Raw genomic sequence first — 18654 nt, 5'->3', positions numbered from 1 at the left:
ACATGATTACGAAAAACTTAAGAAGATCTCATGAATAAGTTCTTCGAAGATTGAAGTTCCCAAGTAGATATTGATGAGAAAATAAATATTTTTTCATAAATGAATGAATGAAGCAATCACCTTTTCTTAGAGCAAACCTCTAATGTACAGAAAAATTTAGAAAGTTATGCCTTTGGAAAATAGAGCACCAACAAAAAATAGTGAACCAACCGATTGAAAGAGAGAAAATGTTACTATGTAATAGTTATGCAACATTTCAAAGATCGGAGGATACTTGGAAAGCTATTCAAGAAAATCGTATTACAAATTCAATGGCATCGAGAGATGAACGGAATTTATTTAGCCATTTAGACATATTTTGGAAAACAGGTGTTACCCCATTTTATCAAATTCTGCAAAATGTGGCATATACATTTCCATTTGTCCTTATTAATTTTAAAATTAATGGAATCGATCAGCAAAATAACATCAAGTGACTTGCACCGTTCACACAAAAAAAAATTAATTATTATTATTTCTGTACATTCGATTGTTCGTGGAGTGCATAATAATAATAAAAATTGAGTTATCTCAACAATACTTGATACACACTTTGCAATAAGGAGGGATGGCCGTATTCCCAGGTAGTCGATTTGTATCAGGTCAGTCCACAAGTTCGTGCGTATTTTACCCATAATTTCACTTTTGTACGATTTTTGCATACAAAAAATTATTTGCGGAATATAACGAAACTATTTATATTTTCTTTGATATATTGTGCATTCAACAAGTGATTTTAATTGCGGATAGAAGCACGTGTTGTTAAAAAATAAAACGGAATCTTCGAACGCGTATAAGAGGCATATTTTGTATTTTTTTTTTATAAAAGTGGTAAAAATGCAAACAACTGCTGTTGCAGAAATAAACACGGAGAGGATACCGTGACGGTAAGGACTGCGCAAAAGTGGTTTTCAAAATTCCGAAGTGGTAACTGCGACGTGGAGGATGCCGCGAGCGCTGATCGTCCTGAAGTCTTTAACTCCGACGCCTTGCTCGAACTCGCTTAGCGCAATTTGACAGTCGATATGATAGCTCAGAGGTTAAATTCATCGCATGGAACAGTTCACAGGCACCTGATTCAGTTGGGAAAGGTTTCAAAGCTGAGAAAATGGGTTCCGCACAGACTTTCCGTCGCCAAGCTTCAGCAGAGAGTGAATGTGTGTTCTCAGCTGCTGCAACGGCTTGAAAATGAATGTTTTTTTGAAACGTAATGTTACTGGTGATGAAAAATGGGTCCCTTACAACAATCCTGTTCGCAAACGCCAATGGTTAGATAAAGATGAAACACCAGAACCGACCCCGAGAGATGGCCTTCACCCCAAGAAGATTATCCTGCCTATTTGATGGGATATGGCCGGTATTGTTTATTATGAACTTCTGGAACCAAACCAGACGATAACTGCTGATTATTATTCCCATCAGCTATCAAACCTGAATGAGGCACTTAACAAAAAACGACCGTATTTAGTGAATAGACGCAAAGTTTTGTTTCACCACGACAATGCAAGACCTCATACCACAAGGCAAACATTAGGCAAGCTGAACGAGCTCGGATGGGAGCTAATGCCGCGTCCACTTTACTCTCCGGATATTGCACCTTGTGATTATCACCTTTTCCGTGGACTTCAATCCCATATGAGTAACAATAACTACTCCTCAAAAGAAACTATAAAAAGGGATATCGAAGCGTATTTAGGCTCCAAGGACAAACAATTTTTTGAGCAGGGAATTAAAAATGTGGGGGAAGACATTGTAAATAATGAAGGAAAATATATTGTTGATTAATAAATACTTTAAACATCGTTTTTATTAATTTTAAAACCGCCTTTAAAAAACGCACGCACTTATGGACTGACCTGATATCACGGATTACGCCATTAGTCAGCCTTAAGAAGGTTGGTGAGAGAGTAGCAGTCACATCAAAGTTCAATACTATTTTATTCCCACGACAGTCGGTTTTACGATATCTGAATGACGCAGATTTATATCTGGCCAAGAACGTGCCAATCCGGCAACATTGCTATAGCTAAGTAATAGCTATCAGGTAGTAGTTCCAGAAAACTTACTGAATTTGTATAAAAATACATTAAGAGAGTTTACAAGTTATGCCGTTTGACAGGTATGTTTGGAGGAAGGGAGCTTGAAATAGTGTTTTAGGTCTCCTACCATTTGTGTTATTTATCAACGACATAAGCAAATTGTTTTTCATTTGCTCATTTTCTGTGGTAAACTGACGATTTTAAAATGTTTTCAGTTATAATTAACTAATGCATGTACACTTCAAGCAGATGTAGAAAAAGCGATTATGTGGTGTCACAAGTCACGACTAATTGAATGTGTTTCTAAAATTTCTACTAAGATCATTAAAGTATTCTGATTATTTATCCCATTTTCAAGTATTTGGAAAGTAGTAGATTGACCACCTCTCTCTTTCATCTGCCAGAATGCTTCGTAACGTTCATCCTTTCTATCTAAATAAGTTCAAAACAAATTATGCTTGTAATGTTCCTATTTAACGTGCACTTTCTGCTTTTAACACATGGCCTGAAAAGTCCCGGGTCTGACACATAGATGGCATTCGTTTTATTGCATTCAGCTCTGTTTCAGTTAGTACTAATCTTAAAAGGGTAGCTGTTAAAATTTCATGATGCATGATTGCATTCATTAGTTCGTGAGTTATTTTGCCAATGATGGGAATATTGATCGGAAAAAATACCGTTCTACCGAAGCAATGACTTGAAAAGTGTTATGGGGACTCCGCACCATCAGAAACAACAATAAAACGATGGTTTGCTGACTGACTTCCCGTCCAAATGAGGCGGTAACATCAGAAAACATAAAAAACTCCACAAAATCGTTTTGAATGATCGAAAAGTGAAGTTGCGTGAGTTAGCTGACATCGTAAAGATATCAAAAAAACGTTTTGGCTTTTCATTGCAAGAGCATTTGACTATGAGAAAGCTCTGTTCAAAGTTGGTGCCGCGCTTAATCACTGCTTTTGTTTCATCAAGACCACGCACCGAGTTACAAGTCAATCGAAACAATGGCAAAACTACATGAATTGAACATCGAATTGCTCCCTCATCCACCGTATTCGCCAGATTTGGCTCCCAGCGACTACTGGCTGTTCGTGGACCCAAAAAAATGCTTGCCAGTAAGAAAATTCGCTCGAATGAAGAGGTTATCGTTGAAACTGAGACCTATATTAAGGCAAAAGATAAATCGTTTTACAAAAGTGGTATTGAAGTGTTAGAACGGCGGCTGGAATGATGGAAATTCTTCTTCTTCTTCTTCTTGATTGGCGCGATAACAGCTTAAGCGATTTTAGAAATTATGTTGTGTAGGATTGCTCCTGCGACGATAGATTGGGGTTGGGTTACGGTACACAAGACAAGGCTAGTTTAATGAGGTGGAAATGTTTATGCTGCTACAACAGCAACAACAGAGTTGACTTGTTAACTCCCTATTTATAAATAGCGAATGCTTGAAGCATATCAACCGCCATATCTATCTTATCTGTATCTATTTTTAATTATTTTCAAGTTTTTACACAAACTTTTTTACTTCTAAAAATGTAATTTTTTTGCACTTGAAGAGTACTTAACCCATTACAGCATAACGTTCGATATATCGGACATGAGTTAAATTAAATTTGTATCAAGCAAGTGTGATGTGGAGGTGGCTTAAATGTGGTAATCGAAAGAAAACTATTTCTTCAACAATGGCAACCCTTCATTTGTCGACCCATCGCAAAGAGATCCCGTTATTTTAAATTTTTCAGGATGGCGGATTGCAAGCAGACTTTTTCGCGCAGAGTAAAATATTTTTTTATACAATATTTTTTTGGTATATTTTTAGCAAACAATTTTAGTGACAAGTGTTTATTAGAGAATAAGTGTGTTAGTAAGCAAAACATTATAAATTGTGAAGTTTGCTTCATTATCAAACATTTACTGTAGTATTTAGTTGTGGCGTCCGATATATCGAACGTTATGCATAGCAGACTCTAAGTGGTTTGGTTTTTTGCGTTTTCCAGATTGATTGTAGATGAAATTTTGAGCCTTTTGGAGAGCGATGATGGAAATATTAACAATGACGGAAAGCACTACGCTAAATAATTTATAAGGGGAAAGCCCATTAGGTTTGGATTTAAAAATTAGGCTTTGTGCGCAAGCACTGGATATATGGTTGCCTTTAGTTTATATACAGGAAAAAGTGCTGAGAAAAAACCTTTGGGCTAGGTGGAGATGTAGTCCTCACCCTTTTAGACCTTGAAAAGTTACCATCTAATAATGGGATAAAAATGTATTTCGATAATTTCTTTACATCTTTAAGTTTGTTGAAGCACCTCTGAGAAATAGGATTTTATGCAACAGTACTTTACGAGCCAATCGCACAGAAAATTGTCCTCTGAAAGATGTAAAAATGTTTAAGAGTGAAGACCGAGGCTACACCGATTTCAGGACGGCCGACGAAGTATTTGTGTGTCGCTGGAATGATAACAATGTAGTTACGGTCGCAACCAATTTCGAAAACATGACAATGACAACTGCCACGCGGTGGTCACACGTGAATAAAGCAAAAACTGCACTCCCCCAACCGTCTTTAATTTCTAACTATAATAAGTACATGGGTGGAGTGGATAAATGCGATCAGGCGGATAAGAAAATGGTGGTGGCCAATTTTTGCCTATTTCGTTGATGTTTCAATTGTAGATGGATGGTTACTTGCGAAAAAAGTTGGCTGTAATAAGGACACTGAGTCCTTGTTTGCATTAAGGGGCATGTGGCTCGAACTCTGCTTGTGACACACGGAACACCCCCACATCAAGGTCGAAAACCAGCTACACCATTGTCCACTACACGGTTTGATTGCCTCAACCATTGGATTGTTCCGATAAATTCCGAACGCCATTGTGCAAATAAGTGTGGTGGAAAATCAAAATACAAATGCCAAAAATGTGAAGTAGGCCTCCATCCTAAGTGTTTCATGGAGTATCATGTAGAGCCCAATACCTAAATATATGTTATATATAATTAATTTACTTGTATTTCTTCATTTTCAGTAATATTTTAAATAAATTTTGCTAGAAGCATTCGGTTTTTTTTATTTCTCATGGGATAGCTTGAGGTGCCGGTATGCATAACGTTCGATAAATCGGACAGCTTGTTTACAACAAACTACAGGCAAATGTGTAACTTTTCTTTCACCACTCGATTTATGTGATCTTCATAACCGGAAATTTTCACAGAAATTCATTATAAGTATAAGGACAAACTTTATGCAGTAATGGGTTAATAAACTAAATCAATGTGCATTGATTTAGTATTCCCATAACAGTCGGTTTTACTCGACCAGGCATGTTGAAGCAACGATCTAACCTGTGGTTGTTATTGTAACATCTTAAAACATTCCCCATAAATTAAGAAAAAGAAATGCTGTTGGAGTGCCAGTCCTAGGTCGGATATAAATCCGGGTCTTTCCAGTAACGTAGAACCGATTGTCGAAACGATCTAACCTTGTTAAGAACGTTGAATTCCAGAGTGACGAGAATATGGAAAGTTGTGCCTGTTGTGGTTGGTGCTGTAACAGCATAAAAAAATTCCCTCTATGTTTTTGGTGAATACTGTTGAAGTGATAATCTTTGGCTGCATTTAAAATCGCATCGCTCCGGTAAAGTAGAACCGACTCTTGGGGAAACATGGCTGTTGTGGTCCGTCCTTAGTGAAATTTCACAGAATTTGTTGTTGAGCTGACGTAATTTGAGACATTTGGGTGGAATTTTTCTTTACAAACAACTTTTTCTTATTTTATGTCTTCTCTTCTCTTCCAATGTTTACACTAACCTAACCTAACCTAACTTTTAACTGTTGTTCACAAATATTGGCTAATATGACATTTTTCGCGCTTGCAGTTCCTCTAAATTAATTTCACGGCAAGATTACTCTCAAAATTCCACAGCAATACTCAGCTGCAGCTCCACTACTTACTGTTGCGAGTAAGGCAGCTTGACAAAATTTTTTAAATATGTTTTGGAAAAATCATTACGACAGAAAAAGTCACGGCTATTTTATGAGTATCCTATAGATAGTTAGTTGAGTTGGAATATCATTTGCTTATATGGGATAAAATTGTTTAATTAATGTATTAGCTACACTTAATCGCCTTATTATCCAAAGTTTATACAAAATTGAGTTAACAGTGGCATCAACAAAATTTTTACATATGTATGTTTATATATCTTTTAATTTCATACTAAAAACGCACAATAAATTTTCGGTTTGGATGTGAGGCCTTTTTATTTAGTGTAAAGAGATTCGGGAATTAAGCTTCTTTATTATTTACAGCTTTTTGTGGATAATGCAATGTAAAATTAATGGCTTTTCGCGCGCTGAGAGTGAATGCTAACTAACGCGGCTCTACAGAATGAGTGATAAAATTTTGTAATAATTAACATTATGTTTGCCCATGATGAGAGTGTGAATCGCTCGATTGCTGTATGTTTTTGTATACAAAACAAAAAATAAATAGATAAAAAAATTGAAAAAACCGACTTTAAAGTTTAAAGTAAAAATAAAGAGATTTGCCTCGAATGAGAACTAGTTAATAGATAACGCTATTTTTCCAGCAAACGAGCGATATATGTACATATGCATATACACGTGTAAATGTATTTTTGTAATATATGTATATATACATGTATATGTATATATGTTATTACTCTTTAAATATGATAAATAATATTTTTTAAAAAGTGTGCCCAATTTTGCACATTTCTGTGATTAGCCAAACTTCTGTATTTATGTATGTATGCCCAATGTGTAAGTGTTTTTTTAAATTTCTTATATGACGGGGTGGTATGGTGTGTGCTTCATGCGCTGGATGATGAAGTGATCGCAGTTTCGTAAAGTCTCATAGTTTTGACAATTTTTAAAGTATTTTTCTTTCTTTTTTTTTTGCATTTTCAATTGTCACTACATACTTAAGAAAAAATACTAATAATAATACATGAAAATTAATGTTAAGGAAGTATACAAGAAAATAAATAGTTGAAGCAATCATTAACTAAAAGAAATTCATAGAAAAATGTTATAAGCTAAAAGCCAGCTAAAATCATAGTAAAATCAAATTTTAAATTGTCACTACACACTTAATATCGAAGGATCTACGCAAAACAATGGCATACGCACAATAATCTCTTCACTTTTCTTCTTTCATCACACTTCCACAACTCACTCACCTCATCCTCACGTTTACGCAATGTCGATTGCACCTCCTCCAATTCCTCTTGCGCATCACTGTCCTTCATGAAGTAACCCTCGTAGATCATTTTCAAGCCAAATATGGCAAACAACGCCGTTGAAATGTAATATGTATAAATCTTAGGAATAATGGTAGCTGCCATGCCAAACACCACCGAGAGTACGGTCATCAGCGCCAGCGCTGATATGGCGCCAACAAAGACGATTAAGCGCGGATGGCGCATCGCCATAATGGCAGCAATAAAGAAAGTCTTATCACCTAATTCAGTAAATAATATTACTGATATCGATGCGGAAAATGCATCGATAAAACCGGAATTAGTTTTGGTCTCTTTGGTGGCATCACTTTCATTTAATTCATTTACTGCATTTTCATTCATGGCATCTTTCATGTATTGTTTGTCATCGGGGAAGGCCTATAGAGGTGTATAAATGAATATTAGCAAATATTGGAATTGTTTATACGGTATATGGATGTGTACTTTTGTTTATGACACTTACGCTTGGTACACCAAATGTGGCAACATTTTCGTCAACATCTCTGCGTGCCACTTCCGCCTGGCATATCGTAGAGAATGTCAGCACGGCCATCATCGCTATGAGCATCTGTAATCTGGCTGAACGTTTGAGATAGACATTGTGTCTGGTGGTTTGCCAAAAATATGACTGATTCTGCGACATATTTTGGCGTGTTGTTTTTCTTTTAATATTTTAAAGTGAGTGTAATTATATATCTATTTGCTAGCTGTTTCGTCAAACGTGTTACTATTTAACAGTTCAAAACTATATTTTCTATTATATTCTGAATAATCCTCAAGCACTGCTTCGAATTGTGAGTCCAATTGCGACGAGCAACTGTATTGAAATGAAAAGAATTAAAACGTTATTACTTATTATTTTTTATTTAATGCGATAAAAAAATGGTTTTTGGTTTATTTAAAATATATGGCGTCAGCCGTCGTAGACGAGTAAGTTTGTGCGTGACTTACACACGGTTACAGTGGGTTCGAAACACACTGTAGGCAAGAAACATCAGAATCGTTCCTCAGCAACAGGCAAGAACAAACCTCTGAGCGTAAAAGCTTTTCATTAAAACCATTAGCCGAATATAGGTGCCACAAAACTGTAGTTTCCTCTAATTTTAGCCCATTAATACGAGAGAGAGAGAGAGAGAAGAGAGAGAGAGAGAGAGAGAGAGAAGAGAGAGAGAGAGAGAGAGAGAGAAGAGAGAAAGAGAGAGAGAGAGAGAAGAGAGAAAGAGAGAGAGAGAAGAGAGAAAGAGAGAAAGAGAGAAGAGAGAGAGAAGAGAGAGAGAAAGAGAGAAGAGAGAGAGAAGAGAGAGAGAAAGAGAAGACGCATTCCACAATTTGGAAGAAAAGCCCGGCCAAAAACCTCTTAAAGGATGTACCACCCAATTGCATATCTATTTGTATATATTACGACAAAGTATAAAGATAGCCGTTATCTGGTTTACTTGAATAGAGATAGCATCAGCATTGAGATAGCTCCTTTCATCTGATAATTTATGCCTGTTTTACGCGGCATGGTGACAATAAGCAATGCTACAGCACGCTCATTTGTAAAGAAGATGGTCACGTCGCTGCTAGATAAACAATGAAATTTTAAACACCCATTCACTGCATCTAGCACGGTTACTACATACACCTATGTTCAAAATAATAGCAGCGCGACGAATTACCAAGTGTTAACTATATTTTTGTATTATTTTTGTTTTGTAAACAAATTCTACGACTCAAAGCTCCAAAGGTGTCACAAAATTTAGCAAATTAAAAAATTTCTTATCAAAATTTCCACCAATTTTTAAATTCGAGTACTTTGAAAATATGATTTTGAAGACCGAAATAGGCGAGGAAGTAACTCTGGAAACGCAGTCTATATACGGGAAACCTGTTCTACCCACAGTAATGCCAAAATAAAGCTACGAACATGCAACACGAAAACAACCAACTTTATTTTATCACTCCTAAGGTAGGAATATTGGCTGGAAAACTGACGGGCATTGCCTCACTCCATATCACACAGCTAAAGTGGGATTGGTCCAGAATGACGCATGTAATTTATGCGAAGAAAGGGGTACGTTAGAACACCTTCTTTGTCACTGCCCTGCTTTAAGCAGAACTGGTTAGAACTGCCTGGGATCGGTATAGTTTTCATTTCCGAAGAATATTTGGTGAACTGTTAAACTGTTTGTTAAAACTCGCCAAGACATGTATCACGAACTATATTTAACACGACTCCAACAACACTGGTAATACTACGGACCCTTGTGGTCTAAGTTAGATATATTCAGAACAGCCTAACCTATACCTAACCTAACCTAATCCGAATCTTTAGAAAACTTTAAGGTATGCAATTTCACAGTCCATTCAATTAATTATAAAGTGTAAGTTTGAAGTCGCTTAAAAATTGCATTGATTTTTGACAATTTTTTTAGCATACGATGTTGAAAACGTTCTTCAATATAAACCATATGTTCGAAAATCTTATATATATGTGTATATACGTACACCCTTTTTGGGTGTTTGGCCGAGCTCCTCCATCTATTTGTGGCGTGCGTCTTGATGTTGTTCCACAAATGAAGGAACCTACAGTTTCAAGCAGACTCCGAAGGGCAGGTATTTTTTATGAGGAGCTTTTTCATGGCAGAAATACACTCGGAGGTGTGCCATTGCCTGCCGAGTGGCGACCGCTATTAGAAACAACTTTCTTCTTCATTTGGGTCTTTCAACGAGATTCGAACCTACGTGCTCTCTGAATTCCGAATGGTAGTCACGCACCAACCTATTCGGCTATGGCGGCCGCGGAAATCTTTTATACGAAAGAAAATGCTCAACATTTCAGAAAAAAAAAAATGTCAAAAATGAACGGCGATTTTGAGCAACTTAAAACTTGCCCTAATATGGAATTGGCTAAAAACTGCACACCAATATGTAGAAAGTTGGAAATTTTTATGTATTTTTTTATTAATTGGTTAAATTTTTGTGTATTTTGCACAAAGTTTGAAGATTTGAGTCACATGATTTTTGTTTTAAAATGCACTCTACTTTTATAAAAAAGTTAAAACTTGTTAATTTGTCCTCAACCCCAACAACCTTATCCTTCCAATCCTTACTCCCGCATAAATGTCAACGCACTACTTGCATTGTGGCTGCTAAAACAATAGTCCAGTCAAAAGAGACAAAAAAAATAGCCAAAATAGACAAAAAAATGCTGACTCACCACACCCCTACACTATCTAACCCACGGGTACCGAGTCAGACACAGCCCTAACCCCTAGAAACCACCCCTACCATACCGCAAGCAAGTGTAGGGGTGTGGTGAGTCAGCACACTTATGGTGTGAGACAAAATTTTAAGAAAAATAAGACTCAATTCAAGAAAATTAGTAATCGACTATATCATGTTCATGTTATCTTAATCGATTTTCAGGTGTAGGAAAATTTAGAAACATGAAAATTTCAAAATGCGATATCTCAGCGAAAAAAAATGATATTTGAGCAAAGGCGTGTATTTAAAGATGCCATCCTTTAATTTCGGTGAGAGAAAACATCTGCAAGGCTACATAACCTCAAATATGGGCAAAAACGGTGTTTTTTGCACTTTTAGGTTAGGATATCTCGAAAACCAAAGCTGATAGAGCAATTCTGAGGCCAGATTTGGATTCAGCGCATCATAAACCTTCGGAAATATATAGTCTGGTTTCTGGGTCTGAATGTTGGTTAAATTTTGTCGGCCTGTGTAATCATGTACGCGCTTCGCTAATGTAATGGTTGCTCCGCTTAGCAGCTCAAAATCATAAGACTAAATAAAGATAGCGAAAAAAACTTAAGGACAAAAATGTTCACAAAAGAATGCTCTATAAAAAAGCTCTGATGTATATTTTCCATAAAATCAATAAAAAAAAAAGTTATTACGCTTGAAAAAAATGCATCCCTTAATTTTTCGCGTAATTTTGTTTATAACTTTTTTATGATTAATTTTACAATAAAAAGTTTTGAATGAAAGTTGTAGATAATATTATTATCTACAAAAAAGTTTTCACAAAATTTTCGTAACTTTCGAAATTCACGAGATAATCGCAAAAAACCAGTTGCACCCTTATTTCCAAGATGGCGGCCGCGGGACACAACCCCCGACCCCGAAAACTCAAACTTAAGTTCACAGTGATGGGCTTTACATAATAAAACCATAAACTCGCATACTCCTAAAATTACTAAGTTAAATCTTCTTTTGACTGGACTACAAGCAAAAAACAAAAAAAAGACACAGTTACACATAGCATCAGTGGCGCCAGCAAGAGGAAGCGGGCAATCGGGGTAATAGCGCAGACACACCAAATTTAGCGAAGTCCCCAACCATCTGTGTGATCCTTTGCTAGAAAAATGTTGCACACAGATGGTGCTTCAAGCAGTAAAAAGGCGTTGCTCCTATGCAACGACAGGTGGGCATTCCCACTACTTAGGACTGGTAGCGGCAGGCTAATCACCTACCCTGCCAGAAAGCAAATAGATTAACGAAACCAACGCAAGACTGAGTCTTGTCGAGGCCCTATGCTCCCGAGTGGAGAGAACAAGGAAAAAAAATTTGTCGCGCTCCTATTATTTTCAGCACGGGTGTATATTTTCTGAACATAAATGAATGCGTTGGTTGGCTTTGGCAATCTTATCTGGTGGCAAAGTGTTGTCATACGCTAAACTACGTGTTAACGTTAATCGTACATGTACGTTCTTTTTTAGAACACGTAATTAATCAAACACAATATTGATATTTAACATTTCGTAATTCTCTTTTCTTCACTTTCAATACATTATCCCAAGCGAGCGAGACTTAACGTCTTCCATCAGCCAATAAAATCATTACTTTTATACTATAGCTCCAATTGATCTGATTGGCGAACTTTCCCTTATCGACTCAATGACCTAGTCAATTATATCGTAATCGCAATAGCGCGCAATTAAAAGATTCAAGTCAGGGCCATTGGCTTAAAAAGCACTCGTTCGAGTGAGTATATTTAGTGCGTTGCATTCTAACCTTACTATAGAAATAAGTAAATAAACTCCACTTAGTTTCGCTGGCATGTGCGCGAAAATTAGCAAAACAAGTTAACTGTGTACATTTAACTGCCGCTGAAAATCAAACAACACATTTTAAGCTTGAAAAGTATAAATTCACTGAAACAAGTTTATAAAACGTTTAAATGCAACACAATTACAGAGGCACGAAAATCTTGTTAGTTTTCTATTGTTTTTCTAAGTCTCTTATTTATGAGTATGAAGGGCCACTCATACATTTGCGGGGATTTCACTGCTTACAGAGATATATTTTTGCAATATATGTACATATATATGTATTTTTTCACATTCTTGTTCTGCTTGGGTGACTATCGCGTAATTGTTTCCCTTTTTGTTGGTATTATAAAAACTTTCTGTACTTACTACAAGTACAATGAGAAAAATTAATGGAAAGGGAAAGGATGCAAAATAATTGTTCTCTTTCACTTAGAAACAAGTATTTATTGCGATTGTGAGTACAGCAATATTTTCTCCATGATTTCCATACCAGTTTTAAATATTATTAACTCTCAGTATTAATAACAAAATGAAAGGCGAAATTACGCTGAAAGGGTTGGTATTGGCAATAGTAGCGCAAAGAACACATGCATCGCACATTTCTTTTGACTACTCCTGGTCAAATATGAATCTTGCGCCTGTTAACAACGTAAACCTGACCGCAAAAAAGTCTTAGAACAGAAACATCAGGCGGCTTTATAAAGCTGTGCAAGCAGTTCTTGTTAGGGTGCTAACATCGGAACCATACCAGTTGGCACTTGCTGTAGGCTACGCCACCTCCTAGGTACTCCAGATAGCATCTTAGTCAACTGACTGACGCGATCCGAACAGTCGATTTTACGTTACCAGGGACACCCTAATTTACATGACTCACAGACAGTCCATTAACCCTTTTAAGCGTTTTGTTTTATTTTAAAAATGTTCACGGGTGTGGTTAATTATTTTTAGGCGATGATTAGTATACTCCACGAAAACGTCATCAAAGTGTTGAAAGGATTTTAATTTAAATTATTTAAGTATATTCGGTATTAAAGAAAAAATGCCCTCATTTCATGACGAGTATACTCGACATAAACGCTCGCTCCTTAAATGTCGTTACCGGAGTCCAATCACCACATCATTGCAGGCGAAGAGTTTCAGCTCGTTCCCCCCGACAGTCGGATTTATTACAAATATATCCGGCCAAGGACCGACACTCTAGCAGCACTCCCCATACATGTATGGAGAATGTTTTTGCTGTTACAACAAAAACAACAAGAAGAGTTTCAGCTACATCCTAATAATCTATAATTGACACAGACATGAGTTATTTGTGTTTTTTTCAGGTACTGGATAATTGGTCTTGGCCGAAATTTTTCTCTCATTTTCGACGCCAATAAAATTAATAGTGTGCTGATCAATTTTCCTCAGCATTTGGGGATGTTTCGCTAGTTAATAACGCTATCGCATATTTGAATAAAAAATGGAATATTTCAAAATTAGCCTTGAAATAAACCAAGAAAGACCACTGATGGCAGAAAACTGGTTGGTTAGCTGGTGTAGTAACATAAAGATACTTGTTATGGGGTGGAGTGACAAGTTCTTGGCTGAATATAAGTCTAGAAATCAGTCCAAACTGTCCGAAGACGAATGGTTGTTTTTGTTGTGTTAACAGTAATAGGAGCCCCGTCAATGTAGGGTATATCACCGGTGGTCTTCGTCTGGCTCATCTAAAGGTAGGCCCAGGAAACATGCTGTTTCGACGGGTTAGGTGCAGAGGAAGAGGGGTGTTAGATGAGTAGGTTTTAAAGGGCATGTGAAAAGGTGGTTAGTGTCGTGCGGAGTACCTTCACATCTAGGACATATGTTTGGTATGTAGGGGTCAATTCTGGATAAGTAGGAGTTTAAATTGCTACAGTAATTGTGCCAGTGTTACGCGTGTCTCACGGGGAAGCTGGATCTCTTCGTCTGCTATAGGTGATGGTTGGACTCCGATTACGGCATTCACTGGACGGGAACTTAAGACGGTGGTGACGGTGGTGACGGTCTCCCGGTGAATGTCGTTTAATGACTGCCTAAATACTGCCTGGTCCAGATTTTGGACTTTAGTGACAATAGTGGTAGTGTGCGCGCAGAAGGAGAGCAAACTGTCAAAGGTCACACCCAAAATTTTGGGATTGTTTATTGTCGGAATTGGTGTGTCATCATCTTTTACCTTGAGAGGCAGTTTAACCAGGTGGTAAAGAGGGCCACCATGGACTTTGTGGGGGAAAGTTGTAGATTCCTCGCAGTGAAAAAGCGAGAAAGGTCGGTGAGATAGTTGTTTACTTTGGAACACAGACCATCGATGTCATTGCCCAACGCCATTACCGTGCAGTCGTCAGAAAATGAGACCAGGGAGACTCCCTCTGGTGGTTGGGGGAGCTTCGAGATGTACAAGCTGAACAGCAAGGGTGAAGGGACACCTTGCTTAATCCTCCTCTGCTTTGATGTTTGGTCTAGTTTGAATGGACGCATCGCTCGATGTAAGCCCAATGTAAAGAAAAATATGTTGTAAAACGGTTGTACTTTGCCAAATAATATTTTAATAGAAACCTTAATTTTTTTTAATTAATTGTCTGGATAATTTTCCACTAAGTCAATTAATGTTTCTTCGTTTATTCAAATATTCAAATTTTTATCGCAAATATCAAAACTAATGTAAAGTATTTCACGGCTGTTTACAGTGAAGGGGGAACCCAAAATTCAATAGATACATACGGTTAAGGTTATGTTATGGCTACGGCACTATGATGCAGCACCTATAATCGTTTATAGTGCTACGGTTACGGTCATAGCTAAGGTACGGCGCAGCTAATCGCCGTTTTAACCACAACTACACTAAAAACCATTAAATATGGTGGTTCGCCGTCATGGTGTGGTGTTGTTCGGACTGTAAAAATTCTAGGCAAAATTTCTAGAATTATGATCAAGGGAATCTTGTAACAACACTTGGTAGAAATTAATTAATAATTTGCCACCTGTTTGTTTTTCAGAAAAATAGTTATCCCAAACGCTGAAAGCTTTTAAACGCGTTTTTCTCAAAATTATGTTTTTTGAACTGGTGATCACTGTAACTTAAAAACCGCTTAGTAGATTTCAATACAATTTATACTGCTTTTAAAAAGTATAAAAAACTAGGATTTTTTCCAAAAATTTCGTTTTTTTTTTTAAACAATTAATTCTCGGTTTTTTCTCAAAAATCTAGAAAAGATTAAGATTATCTATTAATAAAACTATTTTATCCTGAATCTCCAAGGACTTGTGATGATCACCGCAAGGGACTTCTGAAGAAACGGGCCCACACAAACAGCGATAACTTTTACAATTATTGGTTTTTGTTTTGTTGAAATTTTGCTCAAGTCAAGTCGAAACATGATGTATTACCCCTAACCTCTTAAGTGGCCGATACAAGGCCCCGAACTAAATCCAATAGAGAATTTTGTGGGGAGGCATAAAGAGAGTAGTGCTGCAAGAAAACCGGCAAATTAGGTTTACCTACACAAGTAAGAGAACGAATGGAACAAAATCTCTACAGTGAAAGGTATAGAGTTAATAAAAAAAAATATATATTATATAATATAATTATCTAAAAATATATATTATATTATAATATATATATTCTTTTTAATTAAATTCGCGTTTTTGTCAGATTTAGTATATGTAGATTCGTACTATGCTATATGTTGACTTAATATATGAGCACAACGAATATTTTCGTGTTTGAGACTCGTGAAAGAAATTCGTGTTAACAGTTGACGCAGCCAAATCTCTTACTTTATTGGTGAATTTAAATTTTTACGTGTTAATATACGAACTTAAATTGTGTTGTCCGCATTGATGTATCTATAGTACCTAACTAAACAAATTATAGGGTACTAAGTACATACATACAGATTCTTTAAGCACAATCTTCTGACTCATGGCTTTTGCTTTCACAATGCTGTAAGAAACAAACCATTCCAATTTCTGGCCAAATCGCTATACATAAATACTCCCTGTTTTACCCACTTCACATGAAATGCAAGGTTGCTCAGAAAAAAAGAACAGATTTATATAGTATTAGCAATGCTGGGGTATAGGCCAATACACAATTTATTATTTAGTATGTCTGTAAAATTTGCCAATTGTGTTGATTCTACAATTTTTTCACTTGTATGGGAGCACGATTGCTTGAAGAGAACGCAACCAGACAGTCCATGTAACTTATCGATTGCTCTCGCTATTTATCTTTTCTTCGTCATACATTTTGCACTGCACTGCTAGTAATTTATTTAATTATTTTTAATAAAATCGTTAAAGAGCCAATTCAATGTTAAGCACCCTATGCAGCATATTTTTAAGTAGTTTTTGTTGTCGCTTGGAAATTTTATTTTTGAATTGTTATTGCCAGTTCGTCGCTGGTTTATTTTTAAACAATAAACATAAAGAAACATATATAACTTGTTAATCAATGCTGTGGCGGAAAAAATTTGCTAAACTCTTGGACGGAGGGTGGGCCGGCACCAACAAACTATTTAAATATCTGTCTTTGCCAGCGTCACTGCTGACGTAAAATGCTCGCGATACACACAAGTTTCTTATTCCCAAATTAACGCAAAGGTAGAAATTTTCGAACAATCGAGTCATATAAATTTATCTTTTAGGGAGCAGATATAAAAATTAAATTTTATTAAAGCTATTTTTTAATATTCACTAAATATTCGCACTTAAACATCTTCACTTACTTCGACTATTTTTCTTCTACTAAAAGGAATTTATTGCCCACTGAAAATTTATCAACTGCACAGTGTTGTCAATTCTTTGTAAAGAAATGCTGCCAGACTCGCTCTAAGCTGCGGAACTGCATTACCTACACATAGTGATTTCTCTTAATTCACCATACGAGTATGAGAAGTACCATGGTGAAAAGATTTTTAGAGGTTATTCGCTCTCAATCATTTTGACAGCATTAGCTGATGGTCTGATACCAATAAATCCACCAAATTAATCTACTGTCAATACTGCTTTGATAGGTTTTTCTTCATAGAACACACGTTTTTTTCTGTCAAATGAATCCCTAATTAATAATATTTAACAAACATTTTATTAGAATTATGTTTACAGACCACTTTTCCTTGCCGGCATCCATTTCATGTAGTTTTTATTTTGATGTTTCTCCTTAAATTCGTAATAATAATTCTCAATAATACAGAAAACACAGGGTTGTATGTCAAAAAGTATCGTTATTATCTAGGAATATTTTACAATTTTGGAAGAGAAATTTTGTATGGCAAATCTCGCTTTTTAATTACGGATTGGGAGTTAAGCACGTAAAAGTAGATCATCTACTTATATGTCAATGTATTATAAATTTCGTTTGGCGATAAGATTGTGTTAATGATATACGAAAAAAAAAACAATACAGCTTTCGTTCATGTTGCACCCATGAGGACGTTTCAAAACTTGGCAGCACTCACACTGACGAAAACAGTTCGTTTTTGCTTAATGGAGAAATGACGTGTCGAAATGTTTATAATTATTTGTCTTAAAATTAATTCACTTGAAATGTATTGTAATAATTTGAATTACAGAGAGTTTGTAGAATCCAAAGCTCGTTATATCCTTTTCGACTTCTACTTTTAATTAGTTTTATGTACATAATGTAATTTTATTGAAACCTGTGTGCTGGTTTATGTTAATTTGTATATACGTAAATATTCTATGGTTGAAAAGCGTAGGTAAGGGAATGGAATTTGAGTTTCAAATATTTTGCAAATCTACTTAACTATTTTTAGGTAATTAAAACTTAAAGGTTATCTGTTTTAGTTTTATTCTTATACTAAAAAAATTCAATATTTTATGTATTTATTTATACATTTTTGAGTTCATTACTTTATTATTATTATAAAGCATTTGTACATCAATTTTGAATAATTTCATTTACAATTTTTTGATTTTTTAGCTTATTTATGTATTTAATGCTGATTGTGCTTATTTTTATTATATGTAGGTGTATACGGGCTAATGTTATAGCTCAAAAAAAGTGCTTGTAGCGTAGTACACATAACAGAAGTGAAACTTTCAAGGCAGACAAAAAAAGAGGGAGGGACTCGAGAGACAATGAGAGAGAGAGAGAGATAATATATATCTAAATAAGTTCACAACATTTGCAGAGACAAATAGACAAAATTTACAAAAAACGGAGAAGGGTCGACCGGTGTAGGTCAACGCCGGACACAAATCGTGGCAACAACGCGCACTACT

The 18654-nt window shown here is 36.0% G+C and overlaps 1 protein-coding gene across 3 annotated transcripts in view; it reads right to left on the bottom strand.

Annotated features, from left to right (window-relative positions):
* The window catches only part of LOC128869852 (transmembrane protein 165), a 35261-nt gene extending 18048 nt beyond the window's left edge, over positions 1 to 17213 (bottom strand). For all 3 annotated transcript variants that reach the window (XM_054112456.1, XM_054112460.1, XM_054112463.1), the window contains exons 1-3: positions 17136 to 17213; positions 7803 to 8156; positions 7280 to 7717 (exon numbers count right to left, since the gene is read on the bottom strand). In XM_054112456.1, the coding sequence (XP_053968431.1) occupies positions 7280 to 7717; positions 7803 to 7982 (618 nt within the window). In that variant the 5' untranslated portion in view covers positions 7983 to 8156; positions 17136 to 17213. The remainder of the gene's footprint in view (positions 1 to 7279; positions 7718 to 7802; positions 8157 to 17135) is intronic.
* Between the last annotated feature and the right edge of the window lie 1441 nt (positions 17214 to 18654).

Source organism: Anastrepha ludens, chromosome 2, assembly GCF_028408465.1.
Source record: "Anastrepha ludens isolate Willacy chromosome 2, idAnaLude1.1, whole genome shotgun sequence".
NCBI lineage: Eukaryota > Metazoa > Arthropoda > Insecta > Diptera > Tephritidae > Anastrepha > Anastrepha ludens.
Note: the sequence above shows the minus strand (reverse complement) of the source record. Positions and strands in the feature narration are given on the sequence as shown.